Genomic DNA, 23,336 nt, shown 5'->3' on the forward strand with positions numbered 1-23,336 from the left:
CTGATACGCTGTCCTAGAATCACAAGTACATTCAAAGCCAAGAGAGATCGTTTTCTGGTTTCCTTTCAAACATACTGCAGCTCTGTGATTTCAGCAAGACATCACGTTAACAGCTAAACAAGTTGAATGAGCAAATATTTGACATTTCAGGATTGTATGAGTTCACCTGTGCAGCCTCACTACAGTGTGGCCAATTTGTGTCACAGAGTTAACAGGCATGCTTCAGGTCTTCAGATAAACAGAGAAAAATAACCAATCCCTTCACCAAACTGTTGCCAGCACAGCAGTGATGAGTGTATCAAGAATACAAGGTGGGAATAATCTTCAAGGATTACAATAAAATACAATAAAACAAAGCTCTGAATTTCACAGCAGGGAAAAGTGACTAAATACGAGATGCGGTCCATCATCAGTGCTGCAGAGGTTAAGTTCAAACGGTACCCCGTTACATTTGCTTTGTCTGACTCCAGCAAAACAAATGACTCACACAAGCTTGAAGGGGGATTCAGTTTTTCTTAAGTATTTCTATCTTTGTGAAGACATGAGGAATATGTGAGGAGAAACAAAGCCAGTTCTCACTGCGTGGTTGTAAATGTACTCTTATGTCAAAGAGCCACAGTGTCCGGAGCCGTCTCTGGGCCCCGTATGTTTCAGACCCCGTATGGGTCCCATACATTCCTGCAGTGAAATGAGCTACAAGCTCTGGATCTGCACAACAGACAAAGCAATGGACCAGTGTACATACTTACTGTGGATACTACGAGTAATTAACATTACCTGTATGTAGATGAAGCGTAGCAATGTGTAAGAGTATAGTATCAATATAAAATATATATCAATAGAAATATATAGAAGCAATATAAAGCATACTGTTTCTATACTCTGAACAATGTAGGGGCACATGTGTCATTATTCATGAGATGTGAACGAGGCCAGTGGTTCAGTGTTCAGTTCTATAGCTATATTGGCCTGTCCTCGTCCTCAGAAGGGTAGAAGGGTAGCAGAAGGGCACTCGATGTGGCATGAAAGGATGCTGATATGCTGGTAGACAAAATAAAATGAGGATGATGGTGGCTTGAAACCAGAACTTCACTATTCTTTTTGTTTTGTTTTGTAGTATGCTAGCTCCAACTGCACTGGGCCAGCACAGTTGAAAGATCATTGATAAGGAGATTAGTTGTGGTGTGAGAATTGCAAGTTCTCTGGAGTAACTTTAATTCACGGATTTTCATGGTTGTGTGAAATATTACAAATAAACTTTTAAAAGGCTAATGTTATTGATCTTGGTAATTTGTTAGGAAGCCATGTAAGTTTGAGGGAGGAGGGCTCAGAGGATCTTTGGCAACGCTAGGAATCTATAAACGCTCATGGTTTTTCTCGCCTTTTTCGCTGTTTTTATACAAAACACTAATAACGCTATCAACGGTTACCCATTAAAATAACTCAGGATGTAAAATAGGAACTCCAAAACCACAATAATTTTCCATACTGTGCTGACAGCCGAATAGTGTAGTTTGCGACCTCGCCGCTAGAGGGCAGTACTGGTACGGGACGTAAGGCCGTGGCTAGGCTAGGCTAAGCTAACCCAACCCCACAGTAACTACCGTTACACGGAGCGCTGTCGACGGGCAGAGCCGCTTTACAACATGTTCGTTACCGAGTAAGTTTTAATAGCTACGGACACTTCAGAGTGGAAGCAGTAGGTAGGCTGGAGGACACTCGAAAGTCGATGTCGCCGGAACAAAACGATTTGAGAAAAAATGTTGACGACTTAGCTAAGATAGCCTAGCTAGCCAGGTAGCTGATGTAGCTGAGCTAAGATAGCAGGCACCTGAGGGTGGATGTGGAGAACAAGTTAGGTTACCGCACCTACTGCTTATAGTGGGTTTATAGTGGTGTTTAGTGGGTGTTTAGAGCCCGTGTAGCGCGTCAGGCACGTTTAATGGCTGGGTTTCTTTAAAACTGAATGATTCAGTCAGACTGCTTGTTGCTGAGATGTCTGTGCAGACAGACAGGTTTGATGTGCGTGTTTTGCTTGAGGTCGCCTCTTGTGCACGCTAACCTAGCTAGATATCAACACACAGAAATCTCTCTCTCTCTCTCTCTCGCTCTCTCTCTCATATCAGGTTTCGCTTTGGGTGATTTCTGATTAACAAGCTAATTTCTGAAAGTTGTCGGAGCCTATTCGGAAAAGCAAATCAGGCTCCCAGGTTCCCTGTGAGGCTCTGTTGAAGGATACAAGGCACTGATCAAAAGAAATCACTCATCTTTTTGCTAACCTGATTTTTTAAATGGCCCTCAGTTGTCCTTAAAAACAATTTTAGGTTTGTAGATTTTTATTACAGTATTTTCTATAGACTGTAGATGAGTAGGGATAGCTAGCTAGCTATATAGGTTTATAAGAGGTGTATACTGGCAGGTGTCCCAGATCAGACCCCCGCTCTTTAATTGTTAATGCCATATTGAGTTTGGATTTGGCTCTCCTGTTTCTAGCTCAGTGTTGTCGACGGGCAGGGGTGAAATGTGAGACAGATATGCGCTGGAACAGCTGCTTTATACCAGGACAAAGAGATCAGATGCTCTGGAACTTTCTCCTCTCATGGATGCCAGTGGGCTTCTGGATTGACGTCTGAAGGTTTTTGTTGGACACTATGCTTTTGTGCCCTGGTGCAGTGTGTTCAAGTATGGTTGGACACTTTAGCTGGGCACGCTTTAATCTGGAAAAGATATTATTGCGTTAGCTGATCATTTTTAAGATTGGTCTCCTGTTATTTTACTCGATCCTCTTCTAAACTTAGTTGGTATGGTATGTTCAGAATTAGAGCAGTGAGAAGCATTTGGTACCAGAAGAAAAAAAAACTTTAATAACCTTTATATTTTTTAACATAAAAAGTAGTATGTTGCGAGTGTAAATATTCACATCTGGTTTTGCACGGTACAGTCCAGAAGGTGTGCTTTTTAGTGCTTGTGGTTGATGTAGTTATTTGGCCCAGCTCTGGTGACTTTTGGAATTTGCACGTCGCGCCTGTGTCAACTCCAGTTGTACAACGAGGTCAGTGCTTAGTTTTACGGTCCGTCAGCCCTCGTCAGATATTAGCACGTCAAACAAAGCCCTCCGAAAGTAACTGGGAGCTGTGTGAGCACAGAGCATAGTTCAGTGCTGACGCGCTGAATTGTGTGGAATCGGGCTCTTTCCCAGGTTAACGGCCCGTGTCCCCGTGCCGCTCGGAGACTGGAGATTGGATCGAGTCGAGCTCACATCCCTCCCTGAACGCCGTAAGTGCCTCTGTGCAGCTGGTGAGAGGAAGGCCTCTCCCAATGGGGTGGGTACCCCCAGTACTCGAGATCCGGCGTCTGATGGGCCGAACGGCAGGAAGCAGAACCCAACAGTCTGGCACAGGGGTCAACAGCTTTATTGTAGATCATGTGCTTTTTGTTATTAATTTTTTTTTTACATGGTCAGCTGACTTTGGTCGTGGTTGTCAACACTTATTTAATGTGCACTATATTATGGGTTGTGTTGTGCAATGCAGTGTCACTGCAAATCAAAGTGAACTGAAATCAAACGGAGCTTTGACAGATGAGGAGGTCTGATGAAACGACTGCTGGGTTCCCAGGTGGTTCACCTGTGAAATGCAGCACCTGTGACTGTTTCTGTGTTGCTCTGATTGCCATGTGCCTCGCAGCATACAAAAACCCACAGCATTCAGCCTTCGAGGTGGTTAAATTGTGGATTGGCATGTGGCATTTTGTGTTTTCAGGTGCTGGAGGCTGGGCCCCTGACGATGCTAGCTGTACCATGGGCAGTGCCACTCTGCGCTACTTCTGCTATGGCTGCGTGTTTGCGTCTGTGACCTGGTCCGTCCTACTCTTCCTCTACCTCAGCTTCGGCCAGGAGAGCCGCCTGGCGCTCAGCTATGTGCCCGTCCAGGGGCCACAGCACCGCTTCCAGCCTCGCTTCACACGCCGGCCGGGCCTTCTCGAGCCGGGCCACAGGGCACGTGGCCAGGACGCCCGCACGCCTGACCTCTCGCCGGAGATGGGTGAGTGCCCGGCTGCGTGCTCTGGGCCAGCAGCAGATATGCACACTGATACGTGGTATTTAAACTGTGGCAGTATTTAAACATGCTAGTCATTGCTTTATTTGCCAGTATTCGTCAGGGACAGGATTTTGGTTTGAGATACTGGAAGCTGCTCTGTGTATGGAGAGCAGTGACAGTGGGCAGTACAGAGGGGGGGCATTCTAGTACCGAGGGCTGGGCCTGTGTGGCCTTACCAGCTGGTATACCAGGTAAGGACAGTCCCGGCTGGTATACCAGGTAAGGACAGTCCCGGCTGGTATACCAGGTAAGGACAGTCCCGGCTGGTATACCAGGTAAGGACAGCCGTAGTAGCTTAATTACCTTCCCACCGTCCAGTTCCCCAAAGCGATGGGTCAGGTTTTTGAGAAAACAAACAAAATAGTTTGTTTGTGTTTTTGCATGAGTGAATGAGTGTGTAAATGTACTTACATACATATTCCGTCTCCACTCATTTTATCACACACACACACACCTTCATAGCTCTAATTTAGAGCTCCATGGTTAGACTTCAGCACGTACAGCTCATCTGCCCAGTCACTCACCAGAGCGTTTTTGACCACCGCTGACTGGATATTGTTTGGGTGGTAGACGATCCTCAACCCGACACTGACACTTTAGAGTCCAGTGGTCTGAGATTGACCCCAGCTGACACGGTGGTCATGGCAACAAACACGCTGTATCCTCTAACTGTATCATCTTACACCCACAAGGCGCTTCAGAGGGGTGTAATGAAGAAAATGTTCCTAAAAAGGCTTTGTGTGAGCGTGCCCGTGTTTGGAGAGTGGCATGGTTTTGGGGAGGCGCCCATCTCCGAGGCTGTCTGCTTGACCATGTGCACTGTGTGACAGAGCGGTGTGGCTCACGTTCCAGCAGGGACTGTGGAATTAAGAGAGAGAGATTGCCTTCATGTCACTCCACACCACGTGTCAAGAACCGAGGGGGAAATTTCAATCTGGGTGTGTGAACGTGGAAGTGGGCATAATGGATATTTAGGCGTTTTAACAGTCCATTACAAGGACGAAGACGGTGGTGATTATTTGAGCTCTTGTTGGGTGAAGTGCGTATGTAATGGGAGTCGTAATTGCTCTTGGTTCTCCAGATGGCTGGTTGTGGCCGTGCTGAAGTGCGCTTTTGAAGGTCTACTCTTTTTGGGCCAGTCAAACCTTTGTCTAAGCTCTGTGTAGTTACCATGGCAACATACATTACATTTCATGCTGTTGTAGTGAAGGTGCATCAATACAGAATAATAGAATAAACTCTCACTCCCTTGCGGTGCCCACACACACACACACACACACACACACACACACACACACACACACACACATTGTCATAGCAAGTACGGTCTTTGATGTGTGGAATCTCTGTAGGTATGATATTTAATGAGGAGGACCAGCAGGTGAGGGACATGGGATACCACAAACACGCCTTCAACGTCCTCATCAGTAACAGGATTGGATACCACAGAGACCTGCCTGACACTCGAAATGACAAGTAAGAGTGTGTGTGCACACGCGAGTGTGTGTGAGGACAAAGGTCCAAATGTATTCAAAAAAACATGTTCATTGTTTGTGAGGTCCTTTTCAAATGAAGCATCAAGGATGTGTGTGTGTGTGTGGGTATGCATGTATTGGCATGCATGTTGGGGTGTGTGTGTTGGTGTGATGAGCTTGTGACTGAAGGCAAGGTGAGAATAAGTCACATTTCCGGTTTGAACATCGGGTGATTTTAACGGTTTAAAGGTTTGTGTAAAAAAAAAAAAAAACACTGAACAGCCACCTAACTGGACCAACTTGATTATTATTAATAATGTTAATGTTACATTTCTTATTAGTAATATTAATGTTATTTCTTGTTAGTAATGTTAATGTAGTAATGTTAACTAAGTTTTTCATGTACAGCTTTTAACTACATGTTTTTTTGTTAGATTTTACTGACTTCCTCACAACCTTTAAAAGCTTCTGAAGACACTGCCCTGCTATGACTCTACAGGCACTGCCCTGCTGTGACTCTGCTCTGTTATGATAGGCACTGCCCAGCTGTGACTCTGCTCTGTTGTTAGGCACTGCCCTGCTGTGACTCTGCTCTGTTATGATATGCACTGCCCTGCTGTGACTCTATAGACACTGCCCTGCTGTGACTCTGCTCTGTTATGATAGGCACTGCCCAGCTGTGACTCTGCTCTGTTGTTAGGCACTGCCCAGCTGTGACTCTGCTCTGTTGTTAGGCACTGCCCTGCTGTGACTCTGCTCTGTTATGATATGCACTGCCCTGCTATGACTCTGCAGACGCTGCCCAGCTATGACTACAGACACTGCCCAGCTATGACTCTGCTCTGTTGTTAGGCACTGCCCTGCTGTGACTCTGCTCTGTTATGATAGGCACTGCCCTGCTATAACACTGCAGACACTGCCCTGCTGTGACTCTGCTCTGTTATGATAGGCACTGCCCTGCTATGACTCTGCAGACACTGCTCTGCTGTGACTCTGCTCTGTTATGATAGGCACTGCCCTGCTATGACTCTGCTCTGTTATGATAGGCACTGCCCTGCTGTAACTCTACCTATGCTATGATTGCTACAGTGGATTCTATCACTTTATTCCTCACTCACACATCACCACACCTGCTCTGGGTTCGTAGCACCTGTGCTTACTTTAGCTGTCTTGCTTCTGTAACTGATTAGTGGCTCCTACCTGGGTCTCTTGACTCCTGTAGTGAAGTTAACCCTGGAACAACAGGGTGCCCATCTTGTGATTTTCCTCAGTTTTGACTCTCTTGAATAAAGGTCTTTTGATATTTATTTATTTATTTATTTATTTATTCATTCATGTTTACTTATTGAAATTGTTTCTGAGATTATTTGTTTTCATTTTTTCTGTAATAAACCTTCTTGGAAAACATTTTTTAAAATAAAAAAATTAACTAATTGACTAATTATTTAACTAACTAATTATTTATTTAGATGTTTATTATACGGTATTGCTTCCATCCTTTCACACCCTGTTCCCCAGGTGCAAAGACAAGACCTACCCACTGGCACTACCCACAGCAAGCATAGTGATCTGCTTCTTCAACGAGGCGTTCTCCGCCCTGATGAGGACTGTTCACAGTGTTCTGGATCGTACGCCAGGTTACCTCCTGCATGAGATTGTCCTTGTGGACGACAACAGCGAGCTGGGCAAGTGTCTGTACCGCCTCTGAACAGATCACAGCTGCCTGTGTCCCAGTGCACTGAAGACAGAAAAGGCCCACGTTAGTGATGAGTCATGGTAGCGATGAGTACGTTAGTGATGAGTCATGGTAGCGATGACTACGTTAGTGATGAGTTGGCTGGACACCACAGTACATCATTCTGCCTGTAGTATTAAACACAGTGTGTTACTGTAGAGGTACTCAGATCCCCAGCCTCCAGGGTCCAGGTTTTCCACATATAAAGCTAGTTAGTGCTAAACGCAGACAGCGCTACAGTTTCAGCTCAACACTGCACATGCTCCACACGTCTGGCACACTTCACACACTGGAAGAACGTTGATATCTGTTTCTGTGAGTGCTCTAAAGTGACATTTTACATGTCTGTGGGTGCGTGTCTGTGGGCATATGTGTCTGTGCGTGCGCCTGTGCACGTTTCTGCAGAAGACCTGAAGGAGGAACTGGGTGTGTATGTGCAGAGGAACCTGCCAAGCAAGGTTAAGCTGGTGCGGAATGAGAAGAGGGAGGGGCTGATCAGGGGAAGGATGATTGGAGCATCTCATGCTACAGGTGTGCTCATATTTGCATATCCTGCATATTTACATTTGTATATTTCTTTGTTCTGCGATATCAGTATTATGAAGGCCAATATTGTGATATCAACAAATGATATATTGTGCAACCTTAATACTATTGTCTCATTCTCTTACTCACTCACTCACACACACATTGTGTTTCTCTGGGCCAGGTGAGGTCTTGGTGTTTCTGGACAGTCACTGTGAGGTAAATGAGGCATGGCTCCAACCTCTGCTGACGCCCATCAAGGAGAACCGCCACACCGTCGTGTGTCCCGTCATCGACATCATCAGCGCCGATACGCTGGTCTACAGCCCCTCCCCCATTGTGCGGGGGGGCTTCAACTGGGGACTGCACTTTAAGTGGGATCCAGTCCCGCTGTCTGATCTCAACAACCCCAGTGGAGCAATCAGGTACCAGCACCAAACCAGCTGCAAGCCCGAGGCCAATGGCTGGGCACGGTCTGGTGTCTTTCCAGCTCCATCTACTAAGAAATCATAAGAGTTGGAAATATGAACCCAGAGCTCTCAAACTCCAGTATCTCTAGCACTGGAGTGGCCAGTGTTGGTGTCCCTCTGGGTTTGGCCCTCCGCAACGGCCAGGCCGCACGGCCTGTACAGACAGCGCAGTATCAGTGGGTAGTATGTCACACGTTACATGCTATACACGTGATGTTTTACATGTATGTGTGTGTGTGGGGGGGGCGGGTTCAGAAATGCTATGAAGTACTTCATCAGCTGTTTCTCTGGAAAGTTTGTGCAATTTGTGTAATCTCTACATCTTTTACTACAGTTCACTCTGATTGTTTACTCCGATTGTTCACTCTTCCAGGTCTCCTACGATGGCTGGAGGCTTGTTTGCGATGGACAGGAAGTACTTTAATGAGCTTGGACAGTACGACAGCGGCATGGACATCTGGGGAGGAGAGAACTTGGAGATCTCCTTCCGGGTAATGAACCAACACACAATTAAAAACTACTAAATGTCCTAATCCACAGACCAGCCAAGTGAGAGATGTCTTTATGACCGCTGGTTTTGAGAGTTGTGGTGCTTGAGGGTTTACAAACTGATCACATTCACATTTATTATTCCCTATTAAACAATTACGTTTAGTCTGAGTAACATGGAATTGGGCCATCTGATCATTCCTGAGTCTGTGTGTGTGTGGTTTCTGCCTCAGATCTGGATGTGCGGCGGACAGCTCCTGATCATCCCCTGCTCCAGAGTGGGTCACATCTTCCGCAAGCGGCGGCCATACGGCTCGCCCGGCGGCCAGGACACTATGGCCCATAATTCCCTGAGGCTGGCTCATGTGTGGATGGACGAATACAAGGTGAGGGACACCATGAGCGTGCAGGGGGACAGGAGGTGGCATTTAGTGGGACAGGACAGTGTTTACGGCTCAGTTAATGAATACATGAGCTGCGTGATTCAAACAGGACGCTGTAGTTACACAATGTGCCGTTTTCCGTTAATAAGTGAGACGTAGTAACCTCGGCTGCCCTCTCGCTCCGCTACTCCGACACACGGGTTTCTGGGCTTCGGAGCGCCAATCGCACCGATACAAGCCGGTCGAGGGGGGCAGGGAGAGAACTCTGGGAACAGTTCTGCTGGACTCAGGAAGTGAGCTTTCTGCGGATTCCAGGGATGGCGAGAGGAAGACTCTGGAAAACGTGCTGTCTCACATACAGCACTTAAGATCTGATGGTTTTAATAAAGAAGACATTTCTGCTGACTCGTGGTGAGAACATTCCAGATGTTTGTCGTGTGGCCCCTGATCTGATATGTGCTGTCAGTGCACTAAAAGATGAATAGATAGGACGGACTCACTCGGAGCTCACTCGGGACCTGTTCTCCTCCACAGGCTGCAGGGTCTCTTGTTGTTTTGCCTTATTTGTTTCTCTGCTGGTTATAAAATGAGAAGATTCTCCCGTGCCGTTTAGTTTGTGTGTGTGTGGGTTTTTTTTAGTTTGGTTGATTAAATAAAGTAAATAATTCAAGCGCACACAGGCTCAGCTGTGTCAGGAGTGCTGCACTACTGTGGAGTTTCCTTACCTTATCTCCTCGCTCCCTACCGAGTCACGCTCGCGCGCTCATCTTTCTCTCTCCTCATTTCTTTCTCCTTTGTTGCCGTTCATCCCCTTTCTCTCCTCTTTCGGTCGTCTGTCTTTTGTTCTCTCTTTCTCTCCTCTGCTAAACGCTGTAGTTGCTGGTGTAAACATGGGCCTTTTCCTCCCCACCATGCTGGGTGCAAGCGCGCTCTTGGTTGCCATGGTAATGATTACAGTGCCCAGATCTCAAAGTAACAGTCAGACCAGCACTTACAGGAAAAGTCCAGAACAGAGGCCTAAGTGAGAGCTTGAGAGGATTGTGTGTGTGTGTGTGTGTGTGTGTGTGTGTTTGCCCTTCAGGAGCAGTACTTTGCGCTTCGTCCTGAGCTGCGTAACCGGGAGTATGGTGACATCAGCGAGCGTGTGGCCATGCGCCAGCGTCTGCAGTGCCACTCCTTCCAGTGGTACCTGGACCACGTCTACCCGGAGATGCAGGTGGCCTCCGCCCAGAACAAACCGGCCCAGCCCGTCTTCATGAACCGGGCTGTGAAGAGGCCCAGAGTGCAGCAGCGTGGACGTGTGAGAGACCTGCAGGCAGAGCAGAGCACCATCATAGACATGAACCCACCTCTCCAACTATGCACTCACACACTCTCACACACACACACTCGCACACTCGCACACTCTCACACACACACACTCGCACACTCACACACACACACTCGCACACTCTCTCTCGCACTCACACACACGCACACACTCTCACACACACACTCGCACACACACACTCTCTCTCTCTCTCTCTCGCACTCACACTCGCACTCTCTCTCACACACACACTCTCTCTCTCGCACTCACACACTCGCACACTCTCTCTCGCACACACACACACACACACACTCGCACACTCTCTCTCGCACACACACACACACACTCGCACACTCTCGCACACACACACTCGCACACTCTCTCTCTCGCACTCACACACACGCACACACTCTCTCTCTCTCTCGCACTCTCACACACACACACACTCGCACACTCTCTCTTTCTCTCTGTTTCATTCAAGCAAATATCAGCTTTGTCATCTGTACGTTCTCAGCTTTGATCTGCTTTCTGAAACTGCTGAGTGACTGTGGCAGTGCACCACCGCAGCCAGCCACCTGGGGGCAGTGTGGTGGAACGTTTTGATGCTCTGTACTGCACTCCGGTACTGCACCGAGTAGTAATGGGTAGTAAGTTGTATTTTTCCACTGTAAGTCGATGTTGGGGTTCTTCATGGCATAAACACTGACTTCACAGGCTTCTAGTCCTAGAACTGTGAGGGTAGGGAGTACTTTCTGCAGATGGGTAACGACCGTCTTCACTTAGCATGTGCGTCAGCTTCTTCCTGTAGATTTGTCCCTCTTAAGTGATCTGAACCCGATCCTGGGGGCCCCAGTACTGCACTGTCCATTTCTGTGTCCTCCTCTGTGTCTGCGGTGTTTATTATTAGAAGTAGCGTGGAGACAGATTAGTCAGGGCAGGGGCGGTCCAGACAGGGTGTAATCGACCATGTGGGTCCAGACAGGGCCTCTGGTGTAATCGACCATGTGGGTCCAGACAGGGCCTCTGGTGTAATCGACCATGTGGGTCCAGACAGGGCCTCTGGTGCACTGTGCAAATTAACACACACATGCCCGTTGACAGAGCATGTCCACCCGTCAACTCCGTATGTGGAGTGCCAGAACTGAGAGAAACCTGTGTGTGGCAGTGGGTGCTTTAGGGAACAGGTTTCTGTGTCTGCTGTGGCCCAGCGGAGCTACTGACCCTTTACCTGCAGTTGTTATATTAAGCCCAGTCTTAGTCCTGAAATGTTACCTACCAGTGTTTAATGCTGAAAGCTGGGAATTCATTTTATAATCAACCTTTGTTTATTTTGTTCATAGTTAATTTATAAGGAACCATGCATAACATTACACAGCAGCAGATCAAAGCTACAGCGTGAATTGTCATCTGTAGTCCCCTTAAAATATAAACCCCTGTGGGAAAACATTTATACTTTCTGACCAACAGAACCACTGTTCATTACATTTGCTGTAACACATTTTAATAATTATAATTAGTGGTATTTTGGTGTTCGATGTAAGGTACTCAAATTCCAAACAATGACCTTGTAATAAATCCCCTCTCTCTCTGTCTCTCTCTCCCCCTTTTCCCTCGTGCATGTGTGGGTGCGCCTGTCAGCTACGTAACCTACTGGTTGATAAGTGTTTGGTGGCGCAGGGTCGTCCCAGCCAGAAGGGCACTGCTGTTGTGGCGCGAGCCTGCGATTCCCAGGACGCCGAACAGGTAAGGCCTTTGAGGAGAACGTCTGAACCTTTTTAGGGTTCTCTGCCTCGTGCTCTAGTGCAGAGTTTGGCTGTTGCACCCATGGCTGGAAGGTGGCGCACGTTTTCACCTGCAAAGAACATAAAAACAGAAAGCAGACACTAGCGAAGATGGCACAGAGGTCAGGAGAAAAGGAGCTGCTCGCTGTGACTGAATCTCACTTCATTTCCACGTCCTCGAGTGCCTTTTCCGCCCTATTTGTACTGTTTGATGGTTATGAAGCTAGAGCTTCACTCCTAAACTGCGTTTCTGAAGCAGCACAGGAAGACCCCCCCCCCCCCGATTTCACTTTCTTTCAGTTCTTTTTCTCACTCTAAGGTTGTTCTCTCACTTTCGTTTTTTTTCCCTCACTCTCTCACTCTCGTTTTTTTTCCCTCCTCATGGTCCCTTGGCTCTTCTCGTCTCACCCACCCCCGTGTGGGGTCTGTTCATAATGATGTCATTACTTTAGGGAAACATATAGTGCACTTTATGCCTGTCACATACACATAGGACTAAAAAGGGTTTTTAGCAGCAGCTCTGACTGTGTGTGTGTGTAGGAGTGGGCATACGACGAGGAGCATGAGCTCATCCTGGCTGGCCTGCTGTGTCTGGATGTGTCTGAGATGCGCTCATCGGACCCTCCGCGCCTCATGAAGTGTCATGGCTCCGGTGGCTCCCAGCAATGGACTCTCGGGGTGAGAGTTCTTAGTAGCCTTATTATAGGAACGTCAACTGAAAGTCGTGAGTGAAGTGTTAGTTAGCCTAATCGTCTCATTTGACTAACGCTAACTCTGCTGTCTGGTCATTACTGTGATACAGAACACTAGAGCTTAGCTTGGGAAATGTGTGTAGAAATCCAGTTGCATCTCTGGTGTGTTGGTGTCCTGGACGGACGTGACCACACTTGTAGTAAAGGGTTCCGGTATAACCACTGACGCTTGGGTGTCAAAGCCACTAAAACCTTCCTTTTGCACCTCTGCCAGGACAAATGTTGAGTTTCTATTAGATGTGTGGCATCTTTTCTTCCTCTTTGCAGAAGAACTCTCGCCTGTACCAGGTGTCTGTGGGTCAGTGTCTCACTGTGGTGGACCCATTCAGCCATAAGGGATACGTTGCCATGGCAATCTGCGACGGTACAGAGGCGCAGCAGTGGCGGTTGGAAGGCTGATCTGCAGCTTGACCTGGGCGTTCTGAGTGCACGCTGCCTCCTCCTGGCCATGGGAGGGGACTGCATATGGCAGTACAGGCTGGTCACCTTACTGTACGGGCAGGATTACCGAACACACACACACACACACACACACACACACACACGCGCTGTCGGTGGCTGGAGTAGCCGAACGTGGAGCTGCTGTCTGGTGGTGGGGGACGTGTTGCCGTGGTCTTATCCCCACTCCGCTGTTGAAGCATGAAGTTCTTGTGGTCAACTCTTCTCTTTGAGATATGTCTTTAGATTTTTAGCAAATGTTCTAAAACTTTCATGCAAGTATTTTTTTTTTCCTCTAAAATTTCTCATTTTAACCAATTTGCACAGTGATCTTGCAGAGACAATTCAGAGGGACTCTGAACTTTTATTGTAAATGTGTTGCTGAAAAGCATCAAACGTCAGTATTAGATTTATCTGCTTGTAAATTTTTATCATGGGAAAGATCGGAATTAATTACACATACACTAAAGCTTTTCTAAACTGCAGTACTTCTATATTATTTTTAATGATTGAATGTAATTTCTCTCTTTCTCCCCATATGCCACTAGATTCCTTTGTAACCAGCGAGAGAATGTTAGTCAGATACACACCCCACACTGACAAACTTTACAGAGGTGAAGTTGGGTATGAAGTACTAGTTGAGGTATTTCTAAGTAAAAAAGAGAATGATGTGAATATAAATGTTATTGTTTTTCGATATGGAGTACTGTTACCTGTTTCTTTGGAAATCTTTTTGTAAATGATGGAACCAAATAAAGATGCTTTTAAATGAAGCATTTTCATTACACAGTAAAAACTTAAGTTCTCAGCCCTTTTAAAAGTGTATATGGTGTAAAACCTAACCTTCCTTTCTACAGGGACTGTTGTGGAGGTCGTAGGACACAGATGTAGCTCGGCTCACTAGGGTCACGAGGTCTCCACGGCCGTGCCCATTTTCAGTCCCTAGGGGGCAGCAGTTTGAAGATGCCATCGCTTCGGCTTGCCAATTTACCAGAAACAGATCGTTTTAGGGGCTGGTTGTGGCCTCAAGAAGTAAAAACTGCTTCCTTGATTTGCTTTCCCTTTTTAAAGTTTGAGGCTCAAGATTGTTTAACATTACCAACAAACGTGCAGTTCAGAATATGACTCAGAAATGACCAGCCTCTGTAGCAGGCTGCAACATGTAATCATACCCCCAAACGAAGGCCTTTTCGATGCATGTGTGTGTTATACACAGCTTTTATAAGGAGTTAAATCATGGAACATGCATCATAAGCTTAGCAGATGTCAAAAACTCCCTTCAGACTCAGTTAGATGTCTAATGTGTTCAAGAACAGTCATCTTTGGGATCCTTTACGGTTTGTCCTTTAATATCCTTCATCACTTTGTAAAGGAACGTGGTCAATGAGACTCTCGCACATCTAAAAAAAAAACGTGGACTTCCCCTATACAAAAGCCATGATTCTGTGTAAGACTCATCTCTGCTACAATCATCCATAGTAAACTCCCAGTTTGCAACCTACCCCTTGACTAGTAATCACAAGGTTGCCAGTTCAAGCCCCACCACTGCCAGGTTGCCACTGTTGGGCCCCTGAGCAACACCCTTAACCCTCAATTACTCAAGCGGTGCTCAGACATAACAGCAAGTCGCTTTGGATAAAAGTGTCAGGTGAATGCTGTAAATGTAAATGTGACTCAGACCTGTTTTGTCTGAGCACTTCTATAAGCAGAGGCAGCACAGCACACTCCAGCCAGCAGAAAGGACCAGACATCCATAAATTGCCACAATATGGGCAGGAAATTCAAATTTCTGTGTCTCGACATCTGCAGCTCCCTGAAATGTAACGTTATCATTTCCACCAGTGTTGCACAAGCTGCAGAGATTGTTCCTTTTTCTAAAAACTCATTTCACTGTTGTGGTTACTGAATGTGTCTACGCCACCTCCATCACCCCTCTGTCTCCACCCCCTTATCAGGGTCACGTCCAGAACGGGACCGGGAGGATCCGCACGCACCTCAACCATCTGGGCAGTCGTCGCTTCACCAACCTACGGGCTGGTCGCTGCTGGCTCCTACCCTGAATCTGGCTTTGAGTGCCTCAGCTCAGCACCCCTCTCTCCTCCCCCTCTGCTCCTCATCACAGCTGTTCTTCTATTCAGTTGCATGCTGGTGCTTCCGTTATCCCACTTCTTCCTTGCTCCTCGGATTCTTGTGCGTTATATTCTTTCTCCTACCCAACAAGTGGTAGTTATACCGTGACCTGAGAGTTTGCTGCTCATTTTAATTTCACTGGTAGTCATTTTCAAATACGTGCGGCTGCATCCATAGTTCTGCATCTGTACTGTTAAACTACCATCCTTCTCCCCCTTCTAATTGAACGCCACCAGACAACAGCTACATAGTGGACAGTCACTTATTATTAATGTAATTATGTGCTTTCCAAAGCCTGTAGGTCACTTCTGTCCAGGAGAGCTGCAAGGAGGGTGACCTGACCAGCAACTGAACTTTGCTTTAAATGTCTGAATGAATGCATTTCGTGTCCTGTTAGAAATGTCCCGTTCCTGGCCAACGCAACTGTCTCACCAAAGAAACGTCCTCCTACGTTTGTCAAACTTGTGATTTCAATACGAAAACTACAACTGCACTAATTAAAAACCGAGAATGTTTGTTGACAAGCGGTTTGCACTCCCAGCGCTGGGGTCTTCCATGCACTGGACATTGCAGTGTTTTCCTTGCTCACACACTCAAGAATTCTTCCATGGGGCCATGCTTAATAATTACCTGGAAGGGTTAATGGGGTCTGTCGGGAAGGCACTGAAGCTGATGACCAGGATATTAACAAGCTGATATTTACTCTTCACTACACTTAGACTCATAATTCTGAGGTGAAACATCGACAGTGTTAAAGATGTAAAATATTTATTTTTTTGTAAATGTTCCTAAATCTGATTCCACAAACTCCAAAAAGGCTTCATTTTTGACATTGTATACTACTGTACAGGACCAAGAAGAGACGAGTACTGTTAAGGTCTGAATATTACAAGAGGGGAAAAATATCCAAGAAACAATTTCATTACAACCAGTCATTGAGAAATTATGTACAATTGATTCATTTGAAAGTATTAAAAAATACATCATGCCATGTACATGACAAACTCTAGACTTTGAATATTTCAACAATTGTAGTCCACTTTAGTTGTGCACACAAACCTTCATTTCAAACTGGTAAGCAAAATGCTTTCACCAGTGTTTCAATCCTTTATTAAAGTTCAAAACATCATACCATGATTTTCAGCTACTCAAACACTAAACAGCATCTTTCTTAAAATAATGTAAACAAACCAAAAAACCCATACTTTTTTCTTTTTTCTAAATGTCAAAGCAACGTGAAAGGCATTTATTTTTCTCGGCGAAAGTCATGTGTGTTCCTCTACATGTGCACCACAACTTTGTATTAAGAATGGAAACCCCTCACGCTCGCTAAGCTAAAGCTACCGGTTTCTGATTGGTGGGTTTCTAATGTAAATTCACAGCACAGGTCGTTCATGATTAGCAGGTTATGTCGTCACAATCAGCGCAGCGTGATTGGTGCGTTCATTGATTGCAAAAAGTACATGAAACCAAAGTGTAAAAAGGAAAAACAAACTAAGAAAGTATATTCTTCAAGTGGTCAGAATTTTAGACAATATTGATTCTACAATCTAAATACAACAAAAATACTCTGAATTCTTTTCATTTTTTTTGTTTTTACAGATTCTGTACAATTTTATACAACACATAGACTCTCAAAATTATATCTTGACATCCTTCTTAAATACTTTTTTCCCCTTTTTGTTAAAGAAAAAACAAAAAAGAGTCACCCAAATAGCTATAATGAAGTTAAGGTAGCATTTGGTCGAGTATTTCTAAATTCTTAATTTTAGATGTATATTTACATATCTTATAAAGTAACACGGTCTGTTCGATCTGAAGCCTTCCGAAGCAGCGCAGCTTTCTATTTCCACATTCTTTAAAAAATAGCTTCAATTGATAATAAATACAAAACGTTGCCTCTTATTTTACAGAAATTAAAAACAAAGGGAAAAAAAAAAAAGATAAACTGACTCATGGAATCAAGTATTTTAAACTGTATTTTTTTGTTGTTGTTTTAGTGCAAGTTAATATTCCCTTAGTTTTATCCCTAAGGAAGTATTCTCAGTACATTCCTTGTTCAGTGGTGTCTACATTTGTTTCAATATACGTGTACATCTGTATATATTCTTTACCCAGAGGACCTGCCTCTTAATAACTATGTAAGGTTGTGGCCAGCACTGAACTCTCCTGGTCAGCTGGTGAGAGCTCCTTTTTGCCTCTTCCTCAGAGAAACGGCTGTCCGTGCAGCTTGCGCTCTGCAAGCCAGAGGGCCCCAGTGTGCGGCTGCGCGTTACACGCGGGTGGTCACCTGCGGAAGCTCCGCCCCTGACCCCTCAAACCCAAACACTACTCCAACTGGCTTCATGCCTTATCTTTCTTTTGGGAACCTTGGACTAGGTCTCTTCAACTCTTACAGTTCTGCGGTCTTTTCGTCTGCCCTGATAAGTTTAAAGATTAAGTAACAAAATGCTTCCTCTTTAGAAATGGGCCTAGAAAAAGATGGGAAGGAATGCATAAGTGTGGAGTGTGAATGTTCTCGGTCCACCTTAAAAGGCCTCTGATTTAGTTCATCCATTTTCTGCAGTTTACTGCACCACAGTGGCAAGGAATTTTATGCTGGTCATCTTCGAGGTCAAATTTGTAGTCATAGCACAACTGAAAGAAAAAGAGGAAAGGAGCAATTAAAACACCATCATTGGAGGCTCAGTGCTTCAGGTACTCGACTAGTAATCAGGCTGTGAGTTCAAGTCCCACCACTCCCAGGGTGCCACTGCTGGGCCCCTGAGCAACACCCTTAACCCTCAGTTGCTCAAGTTGTACTCAGACATAATCGTAAGTTGCTTTGGATAAAAGCATCAGCCAAAATGTTCTTTTGGGCCCCTGGCCTTAACCATCATCTCCTTACTTGCAGAAAGGAGCGTTTGACTGGACGTGAGTGGTGTGTAAAGAGCAAACCTTTGTGCTGCACTGTAAACAAACTGAGGGTAAGAGGAACCAGACGAAGGACCCTTACCTCCTCGCCGCGCTGGATTCGGCGGTTGGAGCTGATGATGATTTTGTGACCTCTCTCAAAGGTCACAACTTCAGCTATGCAGTTTGGTGCGCAGGAGTGGTTGATGTACCTAAGGACGCAAATGATTGACAGCGATGTCCAGATGACGGCTAGAGACACGGTGCTGATCAGTCAGTCAGCATTGCTGCAGAGGTTCTTACCTGGCTGGTCCTCCTGTGATGGTCGCATCGATGACATGCTCACTATCGATGCGGAACATGTAGACGCCACGATTCTACAATTTCAAATTAATTTTAATAAATAAACACTAAAATATCAGTGGCCAAAAGCAAAAGCAGGACTAATGCTCGTGACGTACCTGTGCTTCGTACATCTTCTCCTTGCGGTTTGCCACCTCGTTACGGATGATTGTCCCGATATATTCAATCACCATGGTGTATTTCTCTATGTCCCTGGCCGCATACAGACCCAAGCCCTAGAACACACACACACGCACACACCCCTCTGTAAGCGGAATTCAACCAATCCAGCGTTGTAAGCCAGTAGCTTCTGTCCTCCAGGCGAGGTGGGTCTGGGTTCACCTGGATACGGGAGCGGGCTAGGTAGACGTTGGACTTCCACTCGGCTTTCATGCGGCGGTACTGGGAGGACTTGGAGTGTACAAACTGCTTGCTGTAGGGGGCACCAGTGAGCTCAGCAGGGCTTCCGTTACTCTGGAGGGCCTTAGTGGAACTGCTGCTACTGGTCAGTGTGTGAGGCCTACGGGGATGAGCACACGCACGCACACGCCAGGTCACAAAAAAACAACCCCACTTTTTAAATGTGTGGAAATGCATATACAGTAGAGGAGGAGTGGTGTGCTACAGTGGACATGTGAACAGGTATGCAACGGTGGACATGTGCACGTGGACAAATACACAACTGTGGACACGTGCACGTGGTCAGGTCCTGTGGTCAGGTCCTGTGGTCAGGTCCGAGTGAAAAGCTCAAAAGTCGTTAACATGGCAGAGGTCTTAGCAGGACCTTAACGTAATCAAAATCCGATCTTTAGCTTTAGTATTATTTTAGAGACCTCATCATGACACGCCAAACATCCTGGAGGAGGCGTGTGAAATGGCAGACCAGGGATGGGCTCATGCTGACCTCATGGGTGGAGGCATGGGTGGAGCACAGGACACGAAGCCTCTCGGGCCACAGCAAAAAGATGGAGGAGGAGGAAGGCCAAAACAAATGTGGACAAAAAAAAACAAAAAAAAGGTTTAAGTGCTACAGAATACCTTAACACAAACCTCTTGACATGTGTGCAGGCCCTGGGTTCAGAGCGAGCACATCCTGAGGGGTTGATGGCCAGAGGAAGTTCCATCAGGGGGTTACGACCGTAACGGAAAGTGTAGCGTGAACATGCCTCCACTCCAGGCAGCTGAAACACGCACGCACGCACACACAGTGAGACTGTTGGAACTAACAGATTTATAGTGAGGCTACTTCCTCCCAAAATAAAAGAAAATTTGGGTGAAATGGTTAGAAATTATGAGACATCAAACACTCAGTTTTAAACTGAGTGTAACCGCACTGTTACCCAACACAAATGGGCGGAAAGAAAAGCTCTTCAATATTCAGAAACATCTTTCTTTTCTTTTCTCCAGGGCAACATTTCCTACTGCCGTACCGACTCCACAATCCTGGTGACAGCAGGTACGGTCAGTCCAAACAGGTCTTCCCCTTTCAGGTAGACGGGGAACAGTTTGAGGGTGTCAGACTCGCCCCTCTTCTCAGCCACGGGCTCCAGGACCTTATCCCACACTCCTGCACAGAGCACACGAGACAGCTGGTTTTAAAATAGACCCACCCACACCTCTCCTCATTTTTAATCTCACCTCCAAGAGTGGCAAACTTTTCAGACTGCTTCACTGGAACCGCTAGTGAGAGTTTTTAGTTTGTTTTTGCAGCAGTGTGAATATTTAATGCCCCCCCCCAATAGCAGAAGAGTCTGTCTGAGCCATTAGACGAATGCCACACCCAGAAACACTAAAATGCTACACAACCTCCTACCTGCACGCGAGATCCTTTCAACATCATGGACATGACGTGACAGTAAGTGGTTGTGAATGATGTAGTCTCACTCACCTTTGGGGGAAGCTCCGGTCAGCACCAGGTCCTCATATCCCTGCTCCACCACGCGAATGGAGAACTCGGGGGCGCCGTCCCTCTCGTCGACGGAGCAGAGGTAGCGGCAGCGGCGGTCCGCGTGCCGCATGCTCCAGTATATCCGGCTGGCCTCGTATCCGATGGGGAATATGGCTGCGGGAGAATGGAATTCCTGCATCTGCTGCGGCAGCAGCTGGCCGACGGCGCGGAAGACCAGGCTGCCCACGCGGAACGTGTGCTCGCGTTCGCCGCGCTGCACGATGCTCGCGATCTGCCTGGCCTCATCGCGCTGCACGTACACCCGCCGGAAGACGGCGAAGCAGCGCAGCTCATGCTCCGCCCCGCCCGGCACCGCCCCTACGGCGGCTCCGCCCCCACGGGGCTTATGCAGGTGGCACAGCATGGTCTTGTCCTTGAAGAAGGTGCACTGGGCCCGGAGGGCACAGGTGAAGTGGTAGGCATTGGTGCAACGCAAACGGTGGCATCCGCTGGTGGCGCCCATCTGCTGGCAGTAGCTGCAGCGCACGGCCAGGCCGCGCCTCAGCGCCAGCTCCACGTTGATCAAAGCACCCGCCTGCGTTTCGTACACCTCGGTGGACCATAGGGCACAGTTCAGGTGCACCCACAGGTCCAGGTCCAGGTTGAGGAGGCGGGCGGGGCCGTCGGTGAGTCCGTCGCCCTCTTCGTGGCAGAAGCAGCAGCGGCGCAGGTCTTTGGGGAGGGGCTCAGGCCGGAGGGAGGCGTCCAGTTTCTTCATCAGCTCCTCCAGCTCCTCCTTGTTCTGCAGGTGCACGTCGCCCTCGGGCAACACGATCTGCACGCTCCACTTCCGCCATCGCAGACCCTTCCAGCGCTTTCCGGCCAGGTGGCAGGTCTCGTCCCCGCCGTTGTGGACGGCCCGGGGGCGGGGCTTAAGCTTGACCGTGACCTTCAGGGCCTCGGGCTTGACCTCGGCCTTCGGCACGTCCAGGGAAATGGAGGGGAAAAAGACGGGAGGCGTGGAGGGGGGAGTCTGCTCAGGTTGCATCTGGGCCAGCGAGTGCACGTCCAGGGCGGACATGTTGTTACTGTAGGAGTGAAGCACCTTGGCGTGGCTTTTCTCTGCTGAGTCAGGCAAGGCGGACACGTTCTGCGGAGACGCCACGCAGACACACGAAACACACGTGCTCAGATCAACGGCTCTCTCAAAAGGACGCATGCGATACATATTAAAATACAACCACAGTTCCGACTCATGCCAAAACAAGACCTTAAAGATCTTACAACCTCAAGTGCCACGAAGGATCTTGACGGGATCGGTTCGGCTGTGCCGTGGCATGACTCACCTTGCCGTCTGCCGGTTTGGGCTGCGTGGGGGACAGGTAGAGAGCAAAACAGTTCTGACTGCAGAAGACAGTGTTGTTCACAGCCTGCGTCTGGCCCTCCTGTGGAGAGAACACGCGTCAGAGCCACAGAGCACACGACAACAGGGAGGCGAGTCCACGCCACCGCTCAACCCAGATCATCATTATCCAGCGAACTCCAACGGCCCGCTAAAGGAGCAGAGAGTGAAGGCTGCAGTATGCTTCAAAAGCGCTTATTAAATCTGTAGAGTGTAGAGACACAGAGGAAGCCGTGACGGCCACATACATCAGAATCCACCCATCTGAACGGCTAGATAGTCAGGTCTTAACTGTTTGTGAGATCAGACATCTTGGGGCCAGGCTGACTACATACAAATAGACCAACATGGACGGACAGACCCCCCCCCACCCCCCACACACACACCCTTGGGTAATGTCAGTTAACCCGGTAATTGCAGCAGGGAGGATTTTCACTCCCTGTCAGGGCTAAATTAGCATAATTAGAGAGCAGCTCTCCGTCTCCCGAGGGGGGAGGGGTCTTTTTGTGGTGGGTGGGTAGGGGGAGGGGTCAGTCATTGTCAGATGCACTGTGGCCTCCAACCTGGAGGCTCTTCTGGGTCACGCAGGGTCACCAGGCTGCAGGGAGCCGTGAGAACTATCGAAGACCTCCAACTCGTGTTACACGTCTACTCTTTCAGACCTTTCAATGACAGGAGGCTCTGTGACTCAACTGGAGACTCATAACACTCAGATCAGGTTCAGCGAGTCACTTAGCAACCCCAGCCATGCTGCGTAGTCTCAACAGTGTTTCATCCCCCATCAAATTGGATAACAACGCATGACTTGCAAACGCGAGCGCCTGGATGACTAATTGATTTGCTTAACCCTTTCAACCTGCTGCGTGTGGAAGGTCACTGGATAACATGGATGTGTAAAATGTCCTGAGAGACAGTAAACTGCTCTGCCTCATATCTACCTGTTTACTGCAGAGAAGGTCTTTGGCTGACTTGCGGACTCCGTTTCCCAGAATCACCACTTTGCAGTGGGCACACCACTGTGGCTTTTGGCCATAGCTGCTTCCATCCATCCGATAGTCGGGTCTGACCACAGTCGAACCTGGAACGCATAAACGCGTCGGTCAATCCCAGCTGCATGCAAAGCCCGGCGGGAACAGAACGAGACGAGGAAATCAGCACAGCGAGCTAAGGAAGCCAAGTTACAAACACGCTCGTGAAGACGGCATTCTGGGACGACAGCCTCGGA

At 47.5% G+C, this 23,336-nt stretch overlaps 2 protein-coding genes across 16 annotated transcripts in view; one reads left to right on the plus strand and one right to left on the minus strand.

Annotated features, from left to right (window-relative positions):
* Positions 1 to 1,573: 1,573 nt before the first annotated feature.
* galnt11 (UDP-N-acetyl-alpha-D-galactosamine:polypeptide N-acetylgalactosaminyltransferase 11 (GalNAc-T11)) lies at positions 1,574 to 14,230 on the plus strand. 4 transcript variants are annotated; one of them, XM_027029629.2, is made up of 12 exons: positions 1,574 to 1,660; positions 3,762 to 4,043; positions 5,453 to 5,576; positions 7,094 to 7,260; positions 7,716 to 7,841; positions 8,020 to 8,260; positions 8,679 to 8,796; positions 9,028 to 9,180; positions 10,259 to 10,477; positions 12,125 to 12,229; positions 12,808 to 12,945; positions 13,287 to 14,230. In XM_027029629.2, the coding sequence occupies exons 2-12, from the start codon at positions 3,800 to 3,802 to the stop codon at positions 13,416 to 13,418; spliced, it is 1,767 nt and encodes a 588-aa protein (XP_026885430.1). In that variant the 5' UTR covers positions 1,574 to 1,660; positions 3,762 to 3,799; the 3' UTR covers positions 13,419 to 14,230. The 4 variants fall into 4 exon arrangements, with proteins under 4 accessions (XP_026885430.1, XP_026885433.1, XP_026885432.1 ...); XM_027029632.2 differs by having other exon boundaries at positions 7,719 to 7,841; XM_027029631.2 differs by lacking the exon at positions 1,574 to 1,660 and adding an exon at positions 2,929 to 3,323.
* Positions 14,231 to 16,338: 2,108 nt separating this feature from the next.
* The window catches only part of kmt2ca (lysine (K)-specific methyltransferase 2Ca), a 112,097-nt gene continuing 105,099 nt past the window's right edge, over positions 16,339 to 23,336 (minus strand). For 9 of the 12 annotated variants that reach the window (XM_035530697.1, XM_035530693.1, XM_035530700.1 and 6 more), the window contains 10 exons: positions 23,050 to 23,189; positions 22,056 to 22,154; positions 20,710 to 21,859; positions 20,252 to 20,388; positions 19,860 to 20,002; positions 19,164 to 19,341; positions 18,941 to 19,057; positions 18,783 to 18,856; positions 18,583 to 18,691; positions 16,339 to 18,224 (listed from right to left, as the gene is read on the minus strand). In XM_035530697.1, coding sequence (XP_035386590.1) covers positions 18,132 to 18,224; positions 18,583 to 18,691; positions 18,783 to 18,856; positions 18,941 to 19,057; positions 19,164 to 19,341; positions 19,860 to 20,002; positions 20,252 to 20,388; positions 20,710 to 21,859; positions 22,056 to 22,154; positions 23,050 to 23,189 — 2,240 coding nt within the window. In that variant the 3' untranslated portion in view covers positions 16,339 to 18,131. The remainder of the gene's footprint in view (positions 18,225 to 18,582; positions 18,692 to 18,782; positions 18,857 to 18,940; positions 19,058 to 19,163; positions 19,342 to 19,859; positions 20,003 to 20,251; positions 20,389 to 20,709; positions 21,860 to 22,055; positions 22,155 to 23,049; positions 23,190 to 23,336) is intronic. The other 3 variants (XM_035530701.1, XM_035530695.1, XM_035530694.1) reach the window with 1 other exon arrangement.

This window comes from Electrophorus electricus, chromosome 10 (genome assembly GCF_013358815.1).
Source record: "Electrophorus electricus isolate fEleEle1 chromosome 10, fEleEle1.pri, whole genome shotgun sequence".
NCBI lineage: Eukaryota > Metazoa > Chordata > Actinopteri > Gymnotiformes > Gymnotidae > Electrophorus > Electrophorus electricus.